Consider the following 16735-nt stretch of genomic DNA (forward strand, 5'->3'; position numbering starts at 1 on the left):
TCAGATTCTTACAATAAAGCCACTATTTCAATAAACCAAAATACAATGGAGTAATATTCAGTATTGTCATGAATATGTAATTGGGTACAATAAAACACTAAGACAAAATCAAATTATTTTATTTAATTCTTTAAAAACCAATGTTCCATAAAATTTTGCCATACCTACTTGTTTATTCTATTTCATCCACAAACGCTTCTAGTTGCAGCATTTGTGCGATTTATATTGCATTTTCTTCCATACTATACTCTATGATTTTCATAAATGATATTGTAATGTTAATTGAACCTCTACTTATTTTTTTACCTCTATTTCAGAAGGCACTGTAAAATGTGTGTAGTATGATTATAACAAATATATAGTTGTACTAGCTTTCCACCCGCAGCTTCGCCCGCGCAGTCAAAGAAAAACCCGCATAGTTCCCGTTCCCGTGGGATTTCCGCGATAAAACCTATACTATTTCCCGGGGTAAAAAGTAGCCTATGTCCTTTCTCGGGTATCAAAATATCTCTATACCAAATTACATGCAAATTGGTTCAGTAGTTAAGGCGTGATTGAGTAACAGACAGACAGATAGAGTTACTTTCGCATTTATAATATTAGTATGGATTTACTTCAATGCTAAGCTTCAATGATATAGTAATCTTATTGATATTCAGTATGCACTATAAAATGTATGTACTTAGTATGATTAATGAATTTTATCAAATATACACAATACTTATTGGATTTCACTATACTCTATAGCGTTGTTTAATAATATACAAAATCCAGCATACCTTCTTTGCTTACTACTACTACTTTTTGAAATAAAAGATTTTTGCACAGTTTTAAATAGCTTCATAGGAAGTTCATATTAAGTCATGTTTCCTTGCTTGATTCAAGCCTCAAGCTTTGTGTTTGTCTCGTCAAAGCATTACTTTGTCAAGTTTTTTTGAAGTGTCAATGTCTAATCAATCATCAAAATTGTTTGACACTGACAATGATTATCGGTGGTTTTATTACTGTCAAAACTGGTTTTATTACTGTCAAAACTTTTAATCGTTTGACGAAAGCAGAAAGAAAACAATAAAACAAAGTGGATTAATAAATTGTTTGTATGCTGGATCGTTAACACAGTGTAAATAAATGACCATTGACTATGCTTTAAAGTTTTGAAAAATCTTACAAACAATCATCCTTGACGCAAAAATCAGCGTAAGTTATATATTGCTTTATTTCATACACGATATAAACATAAACAGGTATTTTTATACAATACAAACGCCTGTCAATAATTCTGTGAAGCAGAGAGGTCGGTGGTGTTTTTTGTGAATTGCACAGATGAGGTCATCAGAGAATGTGGGTCGACAGATTCATGCTATGATAATAACGTGGGCTTAGGTATAATGAGATTGTTTAATTATTCCAACAGCTGCATTCTTATTGTCGATTATCGGAACAATTCATTGTTGAACTATTCAGTTTGCTTCATGCTTAAGCTACAGAATGGGTGATATACATCTTAGTAAGTTCTTTTGCTTTTTATTTGAATGAATAGTTAGCATTTTTTTACTATTAATAATTGTAAAGATAACATATGTACGTTTAGTCATATTATATATTCATTGTGATATAATATGGTAGGAGGATACAACATTTTAATGTCTCTTCTAAATAATTTTAATAATGATCGTCAATTATGAAATCATCAATAATAAGCAATATTAAAAGGGGCAGTTCCAACATAGCAATAGATTGATGCTACAATATAAATTATTATTTTAATTTTTGAAACATTTTATTTGCAAGGAACAGAAATAACATCAAATTATTACAGCTTATATCTTCAGGAAATGGATGTTTCTACTATTGCAGATAATAAATAAGTGTGTATACAGGGTGTTATTGTTAAGTGTGCACAGGCGATTATTCCGTAACTATTGCAGATATAAAAATTTTTTAAACTGATATCAAATTAAATGTATGGGCGTGTTTGATGTAAATTTTTTTGATATTTCCCGCTTTATTTTTAAAAAGTTAATATTGTCATTTTAATCATTAGGTAAAGGGCTTTTGATATCAGTTTAAAGTTTTTTGATATCTGCAATAGTTACGGAATAATCGCCTGTGCACACTTAACGATTACACCCTGTATACAATGTAGCTTATGCTGTTCACAATTATTGATAGTAGGCTGGTGAATCCCCATTGATATTGAATATCATTCTAACTGCTTACATGTGTTGTTAATGATAACTGTATTGTCTTGAAATATTACTCTTTATAATATAGGATACTAGCGTTCCATAGAGAGAGATATATCTTTGTAAGCAAGTAATAATATTAGCTAATAGAAGACTTAAATAATATTTTATTAGTCATTATTTTATGTAATTGGATTGAATAATGAATAAGTGGTTTTATTGTTTTAAATACTATAAAGTATAAATTATAATAAATTGAATTTAAAATTTTTGTTAAGTATACTTGTTTTAAATCTATTATACTATTATTATAAAGCTGAAGAGGTTGTTTATTTGCTTGAACATTCTTATATCAGGAATGACAGGTGCAATTTCAAAAATATATTTCACTTTTAGATACTCCATTTATCAAGGAATGAGTGGAGCTATGCGGGTAAAATTGTGGGGCGCAGCTAGTTTAGCATAGAATTATTAGCACATATTCCCACCAGCAACAAGGCCATCATGTGCAAATTATTAATATTGAATTGTGTTTCGAATATAATTAAGACTGGATCACAAATATAATTAAGAATCGTTAGATAATCATTAGTTCATTTAAACCATTTATTACAGGGACAAAGCCAAACATGGCTGAAACGTTGGATCCTCTATCACCGAGTTTGAATGACTCAAGCAATTCCGGTATTATGAATAAATTGAGAATGAGATTCAGTAGAGGATCTTCTACTCCTAGACCTACGGGAGATGGTATGTATTACAGTACAAATATTCTATACTAATATTATAAAGAGGAAAAGTTTGTAATTATGTATATATGCATTGGTTTCACACCTAAACCTCTTAACCGATTTTAATGAAATTTGGCACAGACAATCTTTAGACCCTCAGAAAGAACATAGGCTACCATTTATTACGAAATATGTACCACGGGCGAAGCTGGGGCGGACCGTTAGTGATTTTATAAAGGAATTATGTTCATTTGCATACATGAAATATGGAACATATGAAAACACGAAAAGTATGTTTGAAACTCAAGACAAAATGCAATAACATTCTACACAATATTATCCAATGGTTAGGTGATTTCTATGTACTAAAATTAATTTGGTACAATTTTTATTATGCTTTATAAAACCTGGTACTAAAAACCGCACACTTTCTCCAAATATATGCATTGTGCAAATAAAACAATAATATTGCCCTACCATTTTTCACTTGATTAAATATAGATTACCCAATTTTAATAGTTCTGTAATCGATAAAAGTGACACTAAGTGTTCCAAGGTTGCAAAGAAAATCATTTGAGGTCAATCGAGCGCAGTGTTTATCATTTTAAATAGTTTTGCCGATTTGCAAACACACGACATGGTTGAGAAGAGTAGTAGCGGTATTGTTTTGTTGTTAATTTATTTGTTTTTTTTGACAAAAAATGATTGTGTTCAATTTTATTATTGTATAATTCTCATTATATATTTTTTTATATAAAAAACCCCTATAATTTTTGTAAATGAAACGACACGATAAAGTTACACAAAAAAGTTAGGAAATTACGAAAGTACTTGTTTACTATATTCGGATATTATTACGTTGTACGCTGCTTTTACGTGTTATAATTATTTAACACTAGCTTTCCACCCGCAGCTTCGCCCGCGCAGTCAAAGGAAAACCCGCATAGTAGCCTATGTCCTTTCTCGGGTATCAAAATATCTCCATACCAAATTTCATGAAAATTGGTTCAGTAGTTTAGGCGTGATAAAGTAACAGACAGACAGACAGAGTCGCTTTCGCATTTATTATATTAGTATGGATTATTAAGAATGTGTTTTTTCCAGGATATGTGGAATTTGGAGAGTTTCGATCTCAAGCCCCTGGGGTTAAAAAAGTGGGCACTTTTGCCGGAGTGTTCTGTCCAGTTGTGCTGTCGATGTTCAGTGCTCTTATTTTTATACGAATGGGTGAGTCAAGTGTTTATTTGTAATTTATATAATACATAATATAAATGGTTTTTTTTCTATATATAACAGAGATTCATGTGAAACAGTGTTAGTAACCAGTTTAAGTCTGAAATCCCTAGATAATTTATTAATTAATTGTGTCACTTAAATTATTTTATGTGTTGTTGTAATATAATGCATAATTATAGATAATAATTTAGTTATGTAAGATTCAAAACAGAGTGCATTGACTTTGTAATTGTAGATTACTTACAATGTTGTATTTATCTATTTTCTTCATTCTGATTGAAGCTTTTGTTAATTGGACTAAAAATACAGGATTTTCGATTCAGTTTAATGCTATTTTTGCATAAATTATTATTCGATCATTTTTATGAATTGATTTTATAAATTCAAAAATGGAAATATTGTTTATTTTTAATTTTATACAAGTCTATCTCTTATGTCTCTGAGATAGGGCTTAAAATATTAATGAACAACCTATTTAGGTATTTTCTATTATAAAAATATTTTACCAATTTTTTAAATGTAATATTTTGTATTTACAGGTTATTTAATAGGTAATGCAGGTCTTCTAGTCACGTTAGCTCAATTCGGCATGGCCTACCTGATAGTTGGTTTTACCGTGATGTCCATTTGCGCTATATCCACGAATGGCGCAGTGGAAGGGGGTGGGGTGTATTGTATCCTTTTTGAATATTTGTTATTTTAATATTATTTAAACCTTGGTTATATAGAACATATCCAATAGAAAATATTATACAGAACGTAACATTTAGATGATTCTGGATATGAAAAATGATTCGCAAAATGTGTTGGTAAGCGCATAACTCGAGAACGGCTTAATCGATTTCGTTAAGTCTTTTTTTAATATTCCTTGAAGAACGAAGATGGTTTATATGTAGAGAAAACGTAAACATGTACCACACGCGATGTCGGGGCGGAACGCTAGTATTATTATAAATTAGGTATGATGTCTTAAATAAACGCAATTTTTTCATCACATTTAATTTATTAGAATGTTTTACTTTAGAATTATGACTATTATATATTACTAGCTTTCCTTAATAAATTGGACGTATTGTTTCCTTAAAACGGTATACAGTTATGATAAGTAGAACATTGGGTCCGGAATTCGGTGGCGCTATAGGGACTCTATTTTTCTTCGCCAATGTCGTGTCTAGTGCTCTCTGCATCTCCGCTTGTACTGAAGCTTTGGTGGAAAACTTTGGGCCTAACGGTAAGTTACATTATTATATTTCATATGACAAAAAGAAATTACAGTGGAATCCGTTTATAATGACATCGAAGGGAATCGACAAACACGTCATAATAAGCGGACGTCATACAAAGCGTTATGAGAAATGAAAAATCTTTTTTATGTAAATATGTATGTATTTAAGTATTTTAATACAGAAACATACTTAGTATACTTGCATATGTATACGTACATATTAAATCAAAATGAAAATTGCACGTTATCAGCAGATTATTATAATAACACATAGGTACAAGTGTATTTTTTTACAGTAAGTACACTGTAATTTTTGACTGCTTTTCTTTTTTCATTTCATTGTAAAAACAGTATCTAATACTATTATGTATAGAAGTTTCATCGGTAAGTTCTTCGGATTTGAGGAGATCGCTATCAATGACAACATAATCTTCCCACATTTCCGTGTAAAGAATCATGCCGGTCATTATAACCAGACATAATTTATTAAAAATGGGTCAGAATAAGCGGCATGTCACTGTAAGGGAAGTCAATATATCCGACTTTTTATAATGAATTTTATAGGAAATCAAACTTCGTAGTGCAATTACGTCATAATAACCGGTTGGTCATTATAGGCGGAGTCATAATAAACGGATTCTACTGTATATCCTTGCCATTTGAAATATCCATTCAAATTGAAATTGTGCTGTTTGATATATTATAATTTTATTGTATTTAACCTTTTCCTATTGCCACCTTGGATGGTTAATAACTACTACCACAACCGCAATCAACAATAAAACAATCTTTAGATACTTAATGAGTAACAAAAAAAAAATCCATTCTGTCGAATATTCGTTTATTTCGGTACATTTTCTTTATGATTTAGATATTTAAATATCCGTTTCTTTTCCATTTATTCCAGGTTACCTAGTGGGTGACAGTCCGGGTCTACCCGACGGCCACTGGTACCGATTCCTATACCGCTCCGTGTTAAACACGGTCGGTCTGAGCGTGTCGCTGGCCGGCGCGTCCTTGTTCGCGAGGACCAGCCTGGCGATATGGGTCACTATGGTCGTGTGCCTGGCTAGTGCGTTCCTGAGCTTCTTTATCACCGCTCCGGCTTTGGTAAGTGAATGCGGGTAGTTTAATATATGGGTCACTATGGTCGTGTGCCTGGCTAGTGCGTTCCTGAGCTTCTTTATCACTGCTCCGGCGTTGGTAAGTGAATGCGGGTAGTTTTAAATTCGATTTTTTTGAGGGTAGTTGGTTGTTTAGGTAATTTGTATATTAGTTGGAAGAGGGAAAGTTATGATTATAGATAGGCAGATACTTCTGCTATGTACTCTTGTGTACAATTTTAAAATAGACACCTATTTTATAATTTATATAGGTACCTTATTCGTAATAGATGTTTCAAAAGAAATAAAAAATCTTTTTTATTATTGTTGTGTACTAAAAACGCCCTTAAAGCTCTTATACCACAGCCACATAACAATATAAATTTTCTTTTACAGATCGAGAAACCGGACACAAACCACTTAGTGAACGCAACCAACTTCACTTACACTGGCCTTAACGTTAACACGTTTTACGAGAACTTATATCCGAACTACGGTAGAGACTACAGCACAGCTGATGGGGAAATGGTGGACTTTGCTTCTGTGTTCGGAGTCCTGTTTACCGGCGTGACTGGTGTGATGGCTGGTGCTAATATGAGCGGTATGTGCTAGGGAATACAGTTCATTTTAGTTTGTACATAGTTTTAAATTATGAATACAAACACAAACTAGGGTAGACTACAGTACAGCTGATGGGGAAATGGTGGACTTTGCTTCTGTGTTCGGAGTCCTGTTTACCGGCGTGACTGGCGTGATGGTTGGTGCTAATATGAGCGGTATGTGCTAGGGAATACAGTTCATTTTAGTTTGTACATAGTTTTAAATTATGAATACAAACACAAACTAGGGTAGACTACAGTACAGCTGATGGGGAAATGGTGGACTTTGCTTCTGTGTTTGGAGTCCTGTTTACCGGCGTGACTGGCGTGATGGTTGGTGCTAATATGAGCGGTATGTGCTAGGGTTCATTTTATGGTAAATAGAACACAGCTGTTGTAAGTTATGATTCTAAAATAACTTTTTAGTTTTCATCAAATCGAATTCCTCATCTACTTACTAGTACCTGTTGAAAAATTCATGTTGTATAGAATTTCAGCACATTTTATATAGCTGGTATTTAAATCAATATAATACTCATTCAATTAATTAAATATACAATAAAAAAACTTCAAAAATTCCTATAAATGCATGTCTAAATATAGTAAATTCAATGACACAATATACGATATATTAGATATTCTAAAAAAAATGTTCATTTACATAAAAAATATCGACGAGGATGGGATTCGAACCCACGCGTGCAGAGCACATTGGATTAGCAGTCCAACGCCTTAACCACTCGGCCACCTCGTCATATACACTTGTTTCCAATTTTACAATCATTTTGCTACAAATAAACAGATGTTTTAATACCGTCATATAAATTAACGATTTCACGCTTCAAGCCTCAATTTAAAATGTCATATTGAATGTAATTTATTGCTTTTACTTCAATTATTATCACTTTAAATACACCTTTTTGAAGTTTACTTGAGCGTATTGTGAAGCTATCATTTTTCATACAATTTTTTATTAATGTAAACTATTCAGTGTACCTGGCTTCGATGAATGTGCAATGTGCACATTATTATCATTTGCCTATTCTTAAAAATGAGCTGTATGTGAACTAAAACTATACATTTCAATCACTTAAAAAATCTAGTAAACTTAACGAACTTATTAAATTCAACAAACTTCACTTGCCAAACGGAAACGTTAACGAACTAAAAAAATATCAACGAACGTTATGAAATGAACGAACTTAGTGAACATTTAACAAACTAAACGAACTTAGCGAACTAAACGAACTTTTTAAACTCAACAGGTGAACTAAAGAGTCCATCGCGCAGCATTCCATTGGGCACGTTAACAGCGTTACTCTTCACGGCACTATCCTATGCGGCACTAACTCTCCTAACTGCGGGCACGTGCTCAAGGCAACTGTTGCAAAACAACTATGTTTACTTGTTGCCGATTAACGTGTGGCCACCGTTTATTGTTGTTGGTAAGTTATTTTAATCATTATTACTTAATACATGAACTAATTTTTTACTTGTGAGTTTTGTTCTTGATGAAAATCTAAATGAGTTGTAATGTATTTATTTTTTTACATCATGCAACATCTATCGACCAATAGGCATTTTTGTGTTAATGATAATATGTCTTTTTATTAAAGGTATGTTGATGGCAACGTTCTCAGCTGCACTTTCGAATCTTATTGGTGCTTCTAGAGTGCTCGAGGCTTTAGCCAAAGATGATATATTCGGTAAGTTATCCTATCGTTTTTGAAGAGTCATTTTTTTCTAAAATAATGAGTCGTTATTCGTGACAAACTGACAATGTATTTTCTTGAGTATTGCATAATAATATCTATCATTAATTCTGGTAAAATTTATACTAGTGTACTGTATATTTTGTAATTTTTATTGTTTTTGTTTTAGGTTTTCTTCTCCGTCCAATGGTGTCTCGGTCTGGCAATCCAGTTATGGCAGTTTTGATGTCGTGGTTTTTAGTACAAATCGGTATTATGGCTGGATCCTTGAATGCTATTGCTCAGGTACAGTTTTGACATAAAATATCCTAATTCCGATTACTTTTACACTGAATTTATTGTCTTTGAATAAATTGTACGATACTGGTAATTATGATTTGTTAATTTAAAATTGATTGAGGTTTTTTTTTACAATGAATACTGGAAATAATACACTTAATTTTATCATAAATTGTCTTTGCAGGTAAATTCGGTGCTTTTTATGACAAGTTATTTTGCGATAAACCTCGCTTGCCTCGGATTGGATCTTGCGTCCGCACCTAATTTTAGGTAAGATATTTTGCGTATTTCCATTAAAAATTCAAACGTTCAGCGAGTTTTGTGTGGTTAAAGCGTGTTTTTGTTACTACTACTGTGCAAAAGAATGATTAATTATTACAGTGATACTCTTGCCAATTCTATATCCTACTAATATTATAAATGCGAAAGTTTATTAGGATGTGTGTGTGTGTGTGTGTGTTTGTTACTCTTTCAAGCAAATACTACTGAACCGATCATCATGAAATTTAGCACACATATAGAGGGTAACTTGGATTAACTCATAGCATAGGTTTCATCCCGGAAAAACGGGAACGGGAACTATGCGGGTTTTTCTTTCAGAATGCGGGCGGTAATTTTCACACTAGATGGCTTTAAAATCGTTTGTGATATTTGGAAAAATCTGTGTTTAATTGGCCCTATTGACTATTTTCACATCACAGGCCGACATTCCGCCACTTCTCCTGGCTGACAGCCCTGCTCGGTCTGCTGGGGTGCGCAGCGCTAGTGTTCTGTCTGCGGCCCGCGTACGCGTGCGGTGTGGCGCTGGCGTGCTGCTCGCTGGTGTTGGCGCTGCACGTGCTGTCCCCAGCGGCCGCTGAACCCAAGTGGGGCAGCTTGAGCCAAGCGCTGATCTTCCACCAGGTGGAGTAGCAAACATTTCGTTTTATGAAAAAAAACTTAGTGGTGTCAAGGCATGGAGTGAAGTTACTAAAAGTCTAGTTGTTAAGTACCTTGTTTCGAATAGTTAAGTACCTACCTTGTTTTGTAATCTTAATTGGCTCATAATTGTGTATCAATATATTAAGAAATATTATTTACTGTAATGCTGTATGATTACGAATAAATAGATGAATTAAATAAATAAAAATAACTGTCTTGCTTTCTATGAGAGAGAGATGGACAGAAAAACACGCCGCACGGCTTACAACTATAGTAAAAAGTGTCGTTACAACTTTCTTAATTCAGTCTAACACCCTTTCGCAATGCGTGATAAGGAACTTTATTTTTAAATATTTGTTTCTATCATTTCTCCAATAAAAAACGGCATTATTAATTGAATTTATCAATGTCCAGGTCCGCAAATACCTGCTACTGCTGGACCCTCGTAGAGAACACGTCAAGTTCTGGAGGCCGCAGATGTTATTGCTCATTTCTTCACCAAGACAAGCCGCGCCGCTCATTGACTTTGTTAATGATCAGAAAAAGGTATGTGATATATTTTATTTTTAGATTTATTTATCAGTAAAGTAACACGGATTTTTCAATTTTATCAAAAAGAAAATTGATTATAAACAATTGTACTATGCGATTCAACTTAGAATAGGATCGACTCAGCACGATATTGCTAGGTCAAAGCTATTATTTCAATCAACGAATAATTTGTATAAGCAATAGCGTTTGTATTCAACACGATTTCTATGTAATCACATAAAGGTTATTGCCATTTCTGTTCCTATTGTAAAAAATTATAATTGTTTATAATATTGTAATATTACAATTGTTTATACTATAGTATTAAATTATCTTTTCAGGGAGGTCTATTCGTAATAGGTCATGTGCGAGTCGGTCAATTAGATGGCAGTGGGGATCCCCTCGCCTCTGAACATAAGTATTGGCTGAAACTTATTGACCATTTGAGGGTAAGTTATAAACAGGAAATAAATAAAAATGTGGTACTAAATAGTAGTAGTTGCAAATGAGAGTGTTCAACGTTGAGTGTAATGTTTTTTGAATTTGTAGATAAATAATTCATAAAGAAGTAAAACTATCCGAGCTGCCTTGTATTAAACATTCATTGAAATTAAGACCTTATTTCGTCCCAGTAAAGTTCAAGTCTATTGTACCATTATTAAACTCTGCCTGCTAGATGCGTAAGCAGAGTTTTATTTTGGACGATTTTGGCATGATGACGAGTCTAGTTGTATATTATTATACTATATCTTAATATATATAAATCTCGTGTCGCAATGTTTGTCCTCAATGGACTCCTAAACCACTTAACGGATTGCAATAAAATTCGCACACCATGTGCAGTTCGATCCAACTTGAGAGATAGGATAGTTTAAACATGTAGGTACCACGGGCGAAGCCGGGGCGGACCTCTAGTATTGTATATTCGTATTTTAATTATAGGTTATATAGTTCTGATATAAATTTCAGGTGAAAGCGTTCGTTGAATTATGTCTAGCGGAATCAATACGTAGTGGAGCGGCGCAGCTAACTAGACTTGCTGGTCTCGGAGCTATGAAACCGGATACTGTGCTTTTGGGATTTAGAGACACTGTCACGCCTAAGGATTTCTTTAGAGAGTGAGTTTTTTTTGCATAATGAGTTGCATTTTCCAGGATATTTGACGTCAGTTGAATTTTATTTTAGGGATACCTAAATATATTTTTGGTATGAATTGAATATATTGGGCTATCATAATATTATGATGTTCAATCTATAATATTAATTATTTTATTTTATCTTTTAAGTGCTAAGTTAATAATAATATATTTTATTTAGCAGCAATCATAATCAAATCAGTAAAAGTTGCATGAAGAAACAGTAAAATAGAATAGTTTTAATTTAGGCAAGGAAGCATTCACGCGCAAGCACACCCGCACGATCTGGGATATTTATAAAATCAAACGGAAGAAAAAATTAAATCTATCTATATTTTTTCCAGTCCGCTATCACCATACAAAACGGAGCAATTCGATTTAGACAACGGCGAAATCATCTTCCCCACACGAACATCCGTAACGACGCGTATATCCGCATCCGAATACGTGCGGATCATTGCGGATGTGCTGTGCGTTAATAAGAATATCTGCTTGTGTCGTAACTTTCATATGTTGGACATGGGCGCTGTGGAGAGGTTGGTATTTTTTAAGATAATTGTTGAGGTATTAATTTTGATGTTTAAAATTTAATAATAAGATTTTTTTGATGTAAAATACAAATTGCCTGAAATAACTCTGTTGTATCCGAATAATTGATGGAAAATGATATTTCTATGCTGGTAAAGTGAACTGAAGTTAGCGGCGTCTACACGCACTGTGAACAGCCACGCCCACTGGGCGCACGCGTATTCAATTGTCTCTTTCTTCGCAATTATATTATGTAATTCATTGCATCGTTTTTATCTTGCTCAATTTTTGAATGTACACTGGCAGATTTGTATCAGGTGCTTACGCGCCTACCTAGCGGGTAGAAAATTAGCCCCGAAATCTTGGGTTTACCTTCGGAGCATGTAACCGATCCATTTCCGTTCGCTGACCTGATCTAAGCACTGACCTACCAATCCTTTCCTATATTTTCTTTTTTTTATTTTTTTAAGCTATTGCATAGCTTCTATCGCGGGCCTTGAGCGCGGGGACCGAATCGAGAAATTCCGTAACGAAAAGACCTCACGCTCCCCACTCCGACGGGCTTGTAGGTGTAGCTTGAAGGCATAGCATGCAATAGCCTTACCGCGGCAGTCCCCGAGTGCCACACGTCTTTTTTTATTTTTTGCAGAAAATCATCCCGCCTAAAGTACATAGACGTGTGGGTGGGTGAAGCGCTACGTCCGTCCCGCGAGGAGGCGTTCAGCGTGCGCGCTCTGTTCGCGCTGCAGCTGGCGGCCGTCGTGCGCTCGGCGCGCGGCTGGCAGCACCTGCGCCTGCGCGTGCACGTGCTCGACGCGCCCGTGACGTGCGACACGCGTGCGTACACACATACATGTATACGCAGCCATCACACACACCCCCCACACACGCAGCACCTGCGCCTGCGCGTGCACGTGTGCGTACACACACTCACATTTATACGCAGCCATCATTAACACACCCCTATATGCATACTCACACCCGCAAACCCGTAAAAACCTGCCACATACACACACAAACATACCTTTTACGCAATTCCACACAAACATGAAATACTGTTCCACATTAACGTTCCATCCGCACTGCAAGTACGCATTTTCTGCGTGCTCTACGTACTACGCTGCGTCGTGCGCGAAATACGTACTTTATATCAAGTTACAAGAATATCGTGTCTTCCGCGTGAGTGAGCTCGCTACTTGAACTTAAAAATTTCTGAACTGATTTTAATACGGTTTCCAATCTATGATTTAACTTGTCGTTAAACCATAAATAATTCGAAATGTATTTAACCAGTATTTAGTTAATATCGATTTTCACAGGTTTTGTTTTTTCGGCGCTTTTATTGGTGTATAAAATAATATTATTTACAGAACCCGAGAGCCTTGGACAAAATCGTCCGCTACGGGAGCGTCTCGACGAACTTCTCAAATTACTGAGAATTAGCGCAACTATTCACATCGTGAGTATTTACAATAATTATATGCACATGCAACGTTAAAAAAACTGATATGATGTAACGTCAACTAAAAAAAAAATACTTTCCAAGTATCATGTAAAGGTAAAATTCTTCTGAATAAAAGTTCGAACTTAACAAATTATTTTTCTTAAATATCTCGAACAATATTACTGTAATAGATTGTCATGTTGTCTTTATTTTGTACATTTAAAAAGCCATTAGAGCGGCCGTACACGGGCAGCTCGAGCAGTTAACGGTTGAGCGACGTACACGGACTGCTCAGGCGGTCGACGTCAACTGCTCGAGCAGTCACGTGTACGGCAGTGAATGAATGTCTATAGTTCACCTCAGTCTCAACTGCTAGAAGCGGTCCGTGTACGGCCGCCCTTACATAATATGCACTTGTGTACGGTCGCCCTTACATAATATGCACTTGTGTACGGTCGCCCTTACATAATATGCACTTGTGTACGGTCGCCCTTACATAATATGCACTTGTGTACGGACGCCCTTACATAATATGCACTTGTGTACGGTCGCCCTTACATAATATGCACTTGTGTACGGTCGCCCTTACATAATATGCACTTGTGTACGGTCGCCCTTACATAATATGCACTTGTGTACGGTCGCCCTTACATAATATGCACTTGTGTACGGTCGCCCTTACATAATATGCACTTGTGTACGGTCGTCCTTACATAATACGCAACATAACATAATTTTTTACAGCTATCCGATTGGCCAGTGATAGAAGATTTCGGTCAATGGTCGGACTCATATTATGACAACGGCAGTGTGTATGGCAGAGTTCCTATGACATACTTGCAAAAGTGAGTGCAGTTTTATGACCTTGAAATTTTTATTATTTATAATATTAGTATGGATTTTAAAGTAGTTCAGGCACTTAGCGAATGTGCCAAGTGCCTAATGGTGGATTTACATCAAACGAACATTGAAGAAGAACTAGAGCAAGAGCATATTTCATTCGTGATCTTTTAGTGTAAACCAGTTGTTCAGTATAAGAACATTGCACAGAATCTTTTTGAACGCACTAAGAACAACGAAAGAATGCTCTACGCCTGTTTACACTACAACAATTTGACATAGTGGGGTTAGAATGAGCATCCGTCTGATGTAAATCGACCCTTATGATGGATCGAATCGTTAAGAAAAAAAAAACACAAACCCAAAATCAAACATTTATTATCAGACATTTTTTAGACGCACATATCATATTGCATACAGAAAGTTACCTTTTTGCTCACAAGAGAAATTATGTACACTTTGTAATAAATATGCATATAAAATTTGAACAATTTTATCTTAAAAAAAATTGGTTGTTTGTAAAGTAGGTTTACGATCGAGATGTTTACGTGATAACGTCTTATTGGTGGCAGCGCTCGAGATGAGACGGGAGATCGGTCCGTCTCTCTCTCGTTATACCTGCGTTCGTGAGGTTTAGGTGTGACACAAGTTTCTGAACATGTCACCCGACTAAAACGATTTTAAAAACGTTATCACGTTAAAAACTATAATTTTAATATGTTATGTTTTCAGAGTGAATAGAATAATAAAAGAGCGTTGCGACGAAGGCACTGCAGTGACGTTCGTCCAGTTGCCGGATCCGCCGAAGTTGGCCGCAGATGAGTCTGACGAAATCGTCTGTGAACAGTATTTACAGGTAAAGTCACATATTTTGTCTATACTAATAGAATAAATATATAAATATATATAGTATAAATATAAAGCTAAAGTGTTTGTTTGAACGCGCTAATCTCGGGAACTACTGGTCCGATTTGAAAAATTCTTTCGGTGTTAGATAGACCTAGTAGAAAAGTATTTATTTCATAAATAAATAATTTATAGAAAAATAATAAAGTTATAAGTGATATTGTACTATATCCAGTTTAATATAGGCTAAAAACTTTTTTTTATACAGCAGAAGGTATTAATGCCATGTTTTTTTGCAGGTGTTAGATGAATTCACGAAAGAGCTCTCACCAACTATATTAGTGCGAGGTCTGAAGTCAGTTACGTCCACGGCTCTATAGTTATCAAATTATTTAAAAGATGTCAATCTAAACATATCTTTAATATTATATTTATATACTAGCTTACCGCCCGCGTCTTCGCCCGCGTTTTCAGAGAAAACCCCGCATAGTTCCCTTTCCCGTGGGATTTCCGGGATAAAACCTATCCTATCTCTCAAGTTGGATCGAACTGCACATGGTGTGCGAATTTTATTATAATCGGTTAAGTGGTTTAGGAGTCCATTGAGGACAAACATTGTGACACGAGATTTATATATATTAAGATTATTATATTATACATCGAAATTTGGTCATAGAGATGAGTTTTCTCCAGTTTAGATCACATTGGTCAAATATGAGTTACTGAGACTTTGAATAGTCAAGTAGTTTTTAAGAATGACTGAAGTCCGTAGTATGTTTCAAAAATTCATTTCTTCCAAATTTCTATGTGTCTGAGAAAAAATGATAATAAGGCCTATTCTATAGATTACATGTGTCACGCGGTTAAAACTACACGTGTAGTTATCGGTTATTTTACGTAAAATAATAAATATCTATCAACATAAAACTATCATCTCTTTTTTCGACCCTGTGACAAAAATAGCATAAAATATGAAGATTTGTACTTGATTGAGGTATTTAAGTGTTTATGTTTTATTAATTATGTGTAATAGAAGTGACTTTAGTTCAGAAATATTTTCCTTTCTTACGAACGGTTAAAATTTATAATTAACAGTTTCTCTAGAATAAAAAGTAAAATCAATATGTCTTTAATGCATAGGCTGTAACTAATTTAATTATTAAAATATTTAGGCATCTGATATTGCTTCTTGTAAGAGATTATTCAAGTTTCTTACGGCCTTACTAATAAAAAGTTAAACAATTGATAAATTTCTACCATTTTCTATCATAGCTGTGTCCTGCTCTTGCTCACATGAAACGTCAATCATAAAAACAAGACAGGTTATTGCAATAACTAATCCATTGCATAGCGAATGGGTAACATTTTATTAGTAAGACCGTTAGTATTTTGACAAAATATATTTAGGGACTTAGAAC

The 16735-nt window shown here is 34.5% G+C and overlaps 1 protein-coding gene and 1 non-coding gene across 2 annotated transcripts; one reads left to right on the forward strand and one right to left on the reverse strand.

Annotated features, from left to right (window-relative positions):
- Nucleotides 1–1293: 1293 nt before the first annotated feature.
- Nucleotides 1294–16312, forward strand: LOC149897973 (solute carrier family 12 member 9). Its single transcript, XM_090115874.1, has 21 exons — nucleotides 1294–1507; nucleotides 2802–2936; nucleotides 4022–4144; nucleotides 4693–4827; nucleotides 5250–5384; nucleotides 6286–6488; nucleotides 6878–7082; nucleotides 8346–8525; nucleotides 8697–8786; nucleotides 8962–9077; nucleotides 9256–9341; nucleotides 9773–9974; nucleotides 10407–10538; nucleotides 10865–10972; nucleotides 11493–11641; nucleotides 12004–12195; nucleotides 12837–13024; nucleotides 13558–13646; nucleotides 14376–14476; nucleotides 15204–15327; nucleotides 15617–16312. Exons 1-21 carry the CDS (start codon nucleotides 1489–1491, stop codon nucleotides 15695–15697), a joined length of 2793 nt encoding a protein of 930 aa, XP_089972000.1. The 5' UTR covers nucleotides 1294–1488; the 3' UTR covers nucleotides 15698–16312.
- On the reverse strand, nucleotides 7753–7834 carry TRNAS-GCU (transfer RNA serine (anticodon GCU)). The gene has a single exon. It is a non-coding gene; the product is annotated as a tRNA-Ser (tRNA).
- Nucleotides 16313–16735: the final 423 nt, after the last annotated feature.

The sequence above is a fragment of the Colias eurytheme genome, chromosome 24, assembly GCF_061535395.1.
Source record: "Colias eurytheme isolate Ceu_HAF_F1 chromosome 24, ilColEury1 Martin Lab GWU primary, whole genome shotgun sequence".
Classification (NCBI taxonomy): Eukaryota; Metazoa; Arthropoda; class Insecta; order Lepidoptera; family Pieridae; genus Colias; species Colias eurytheme.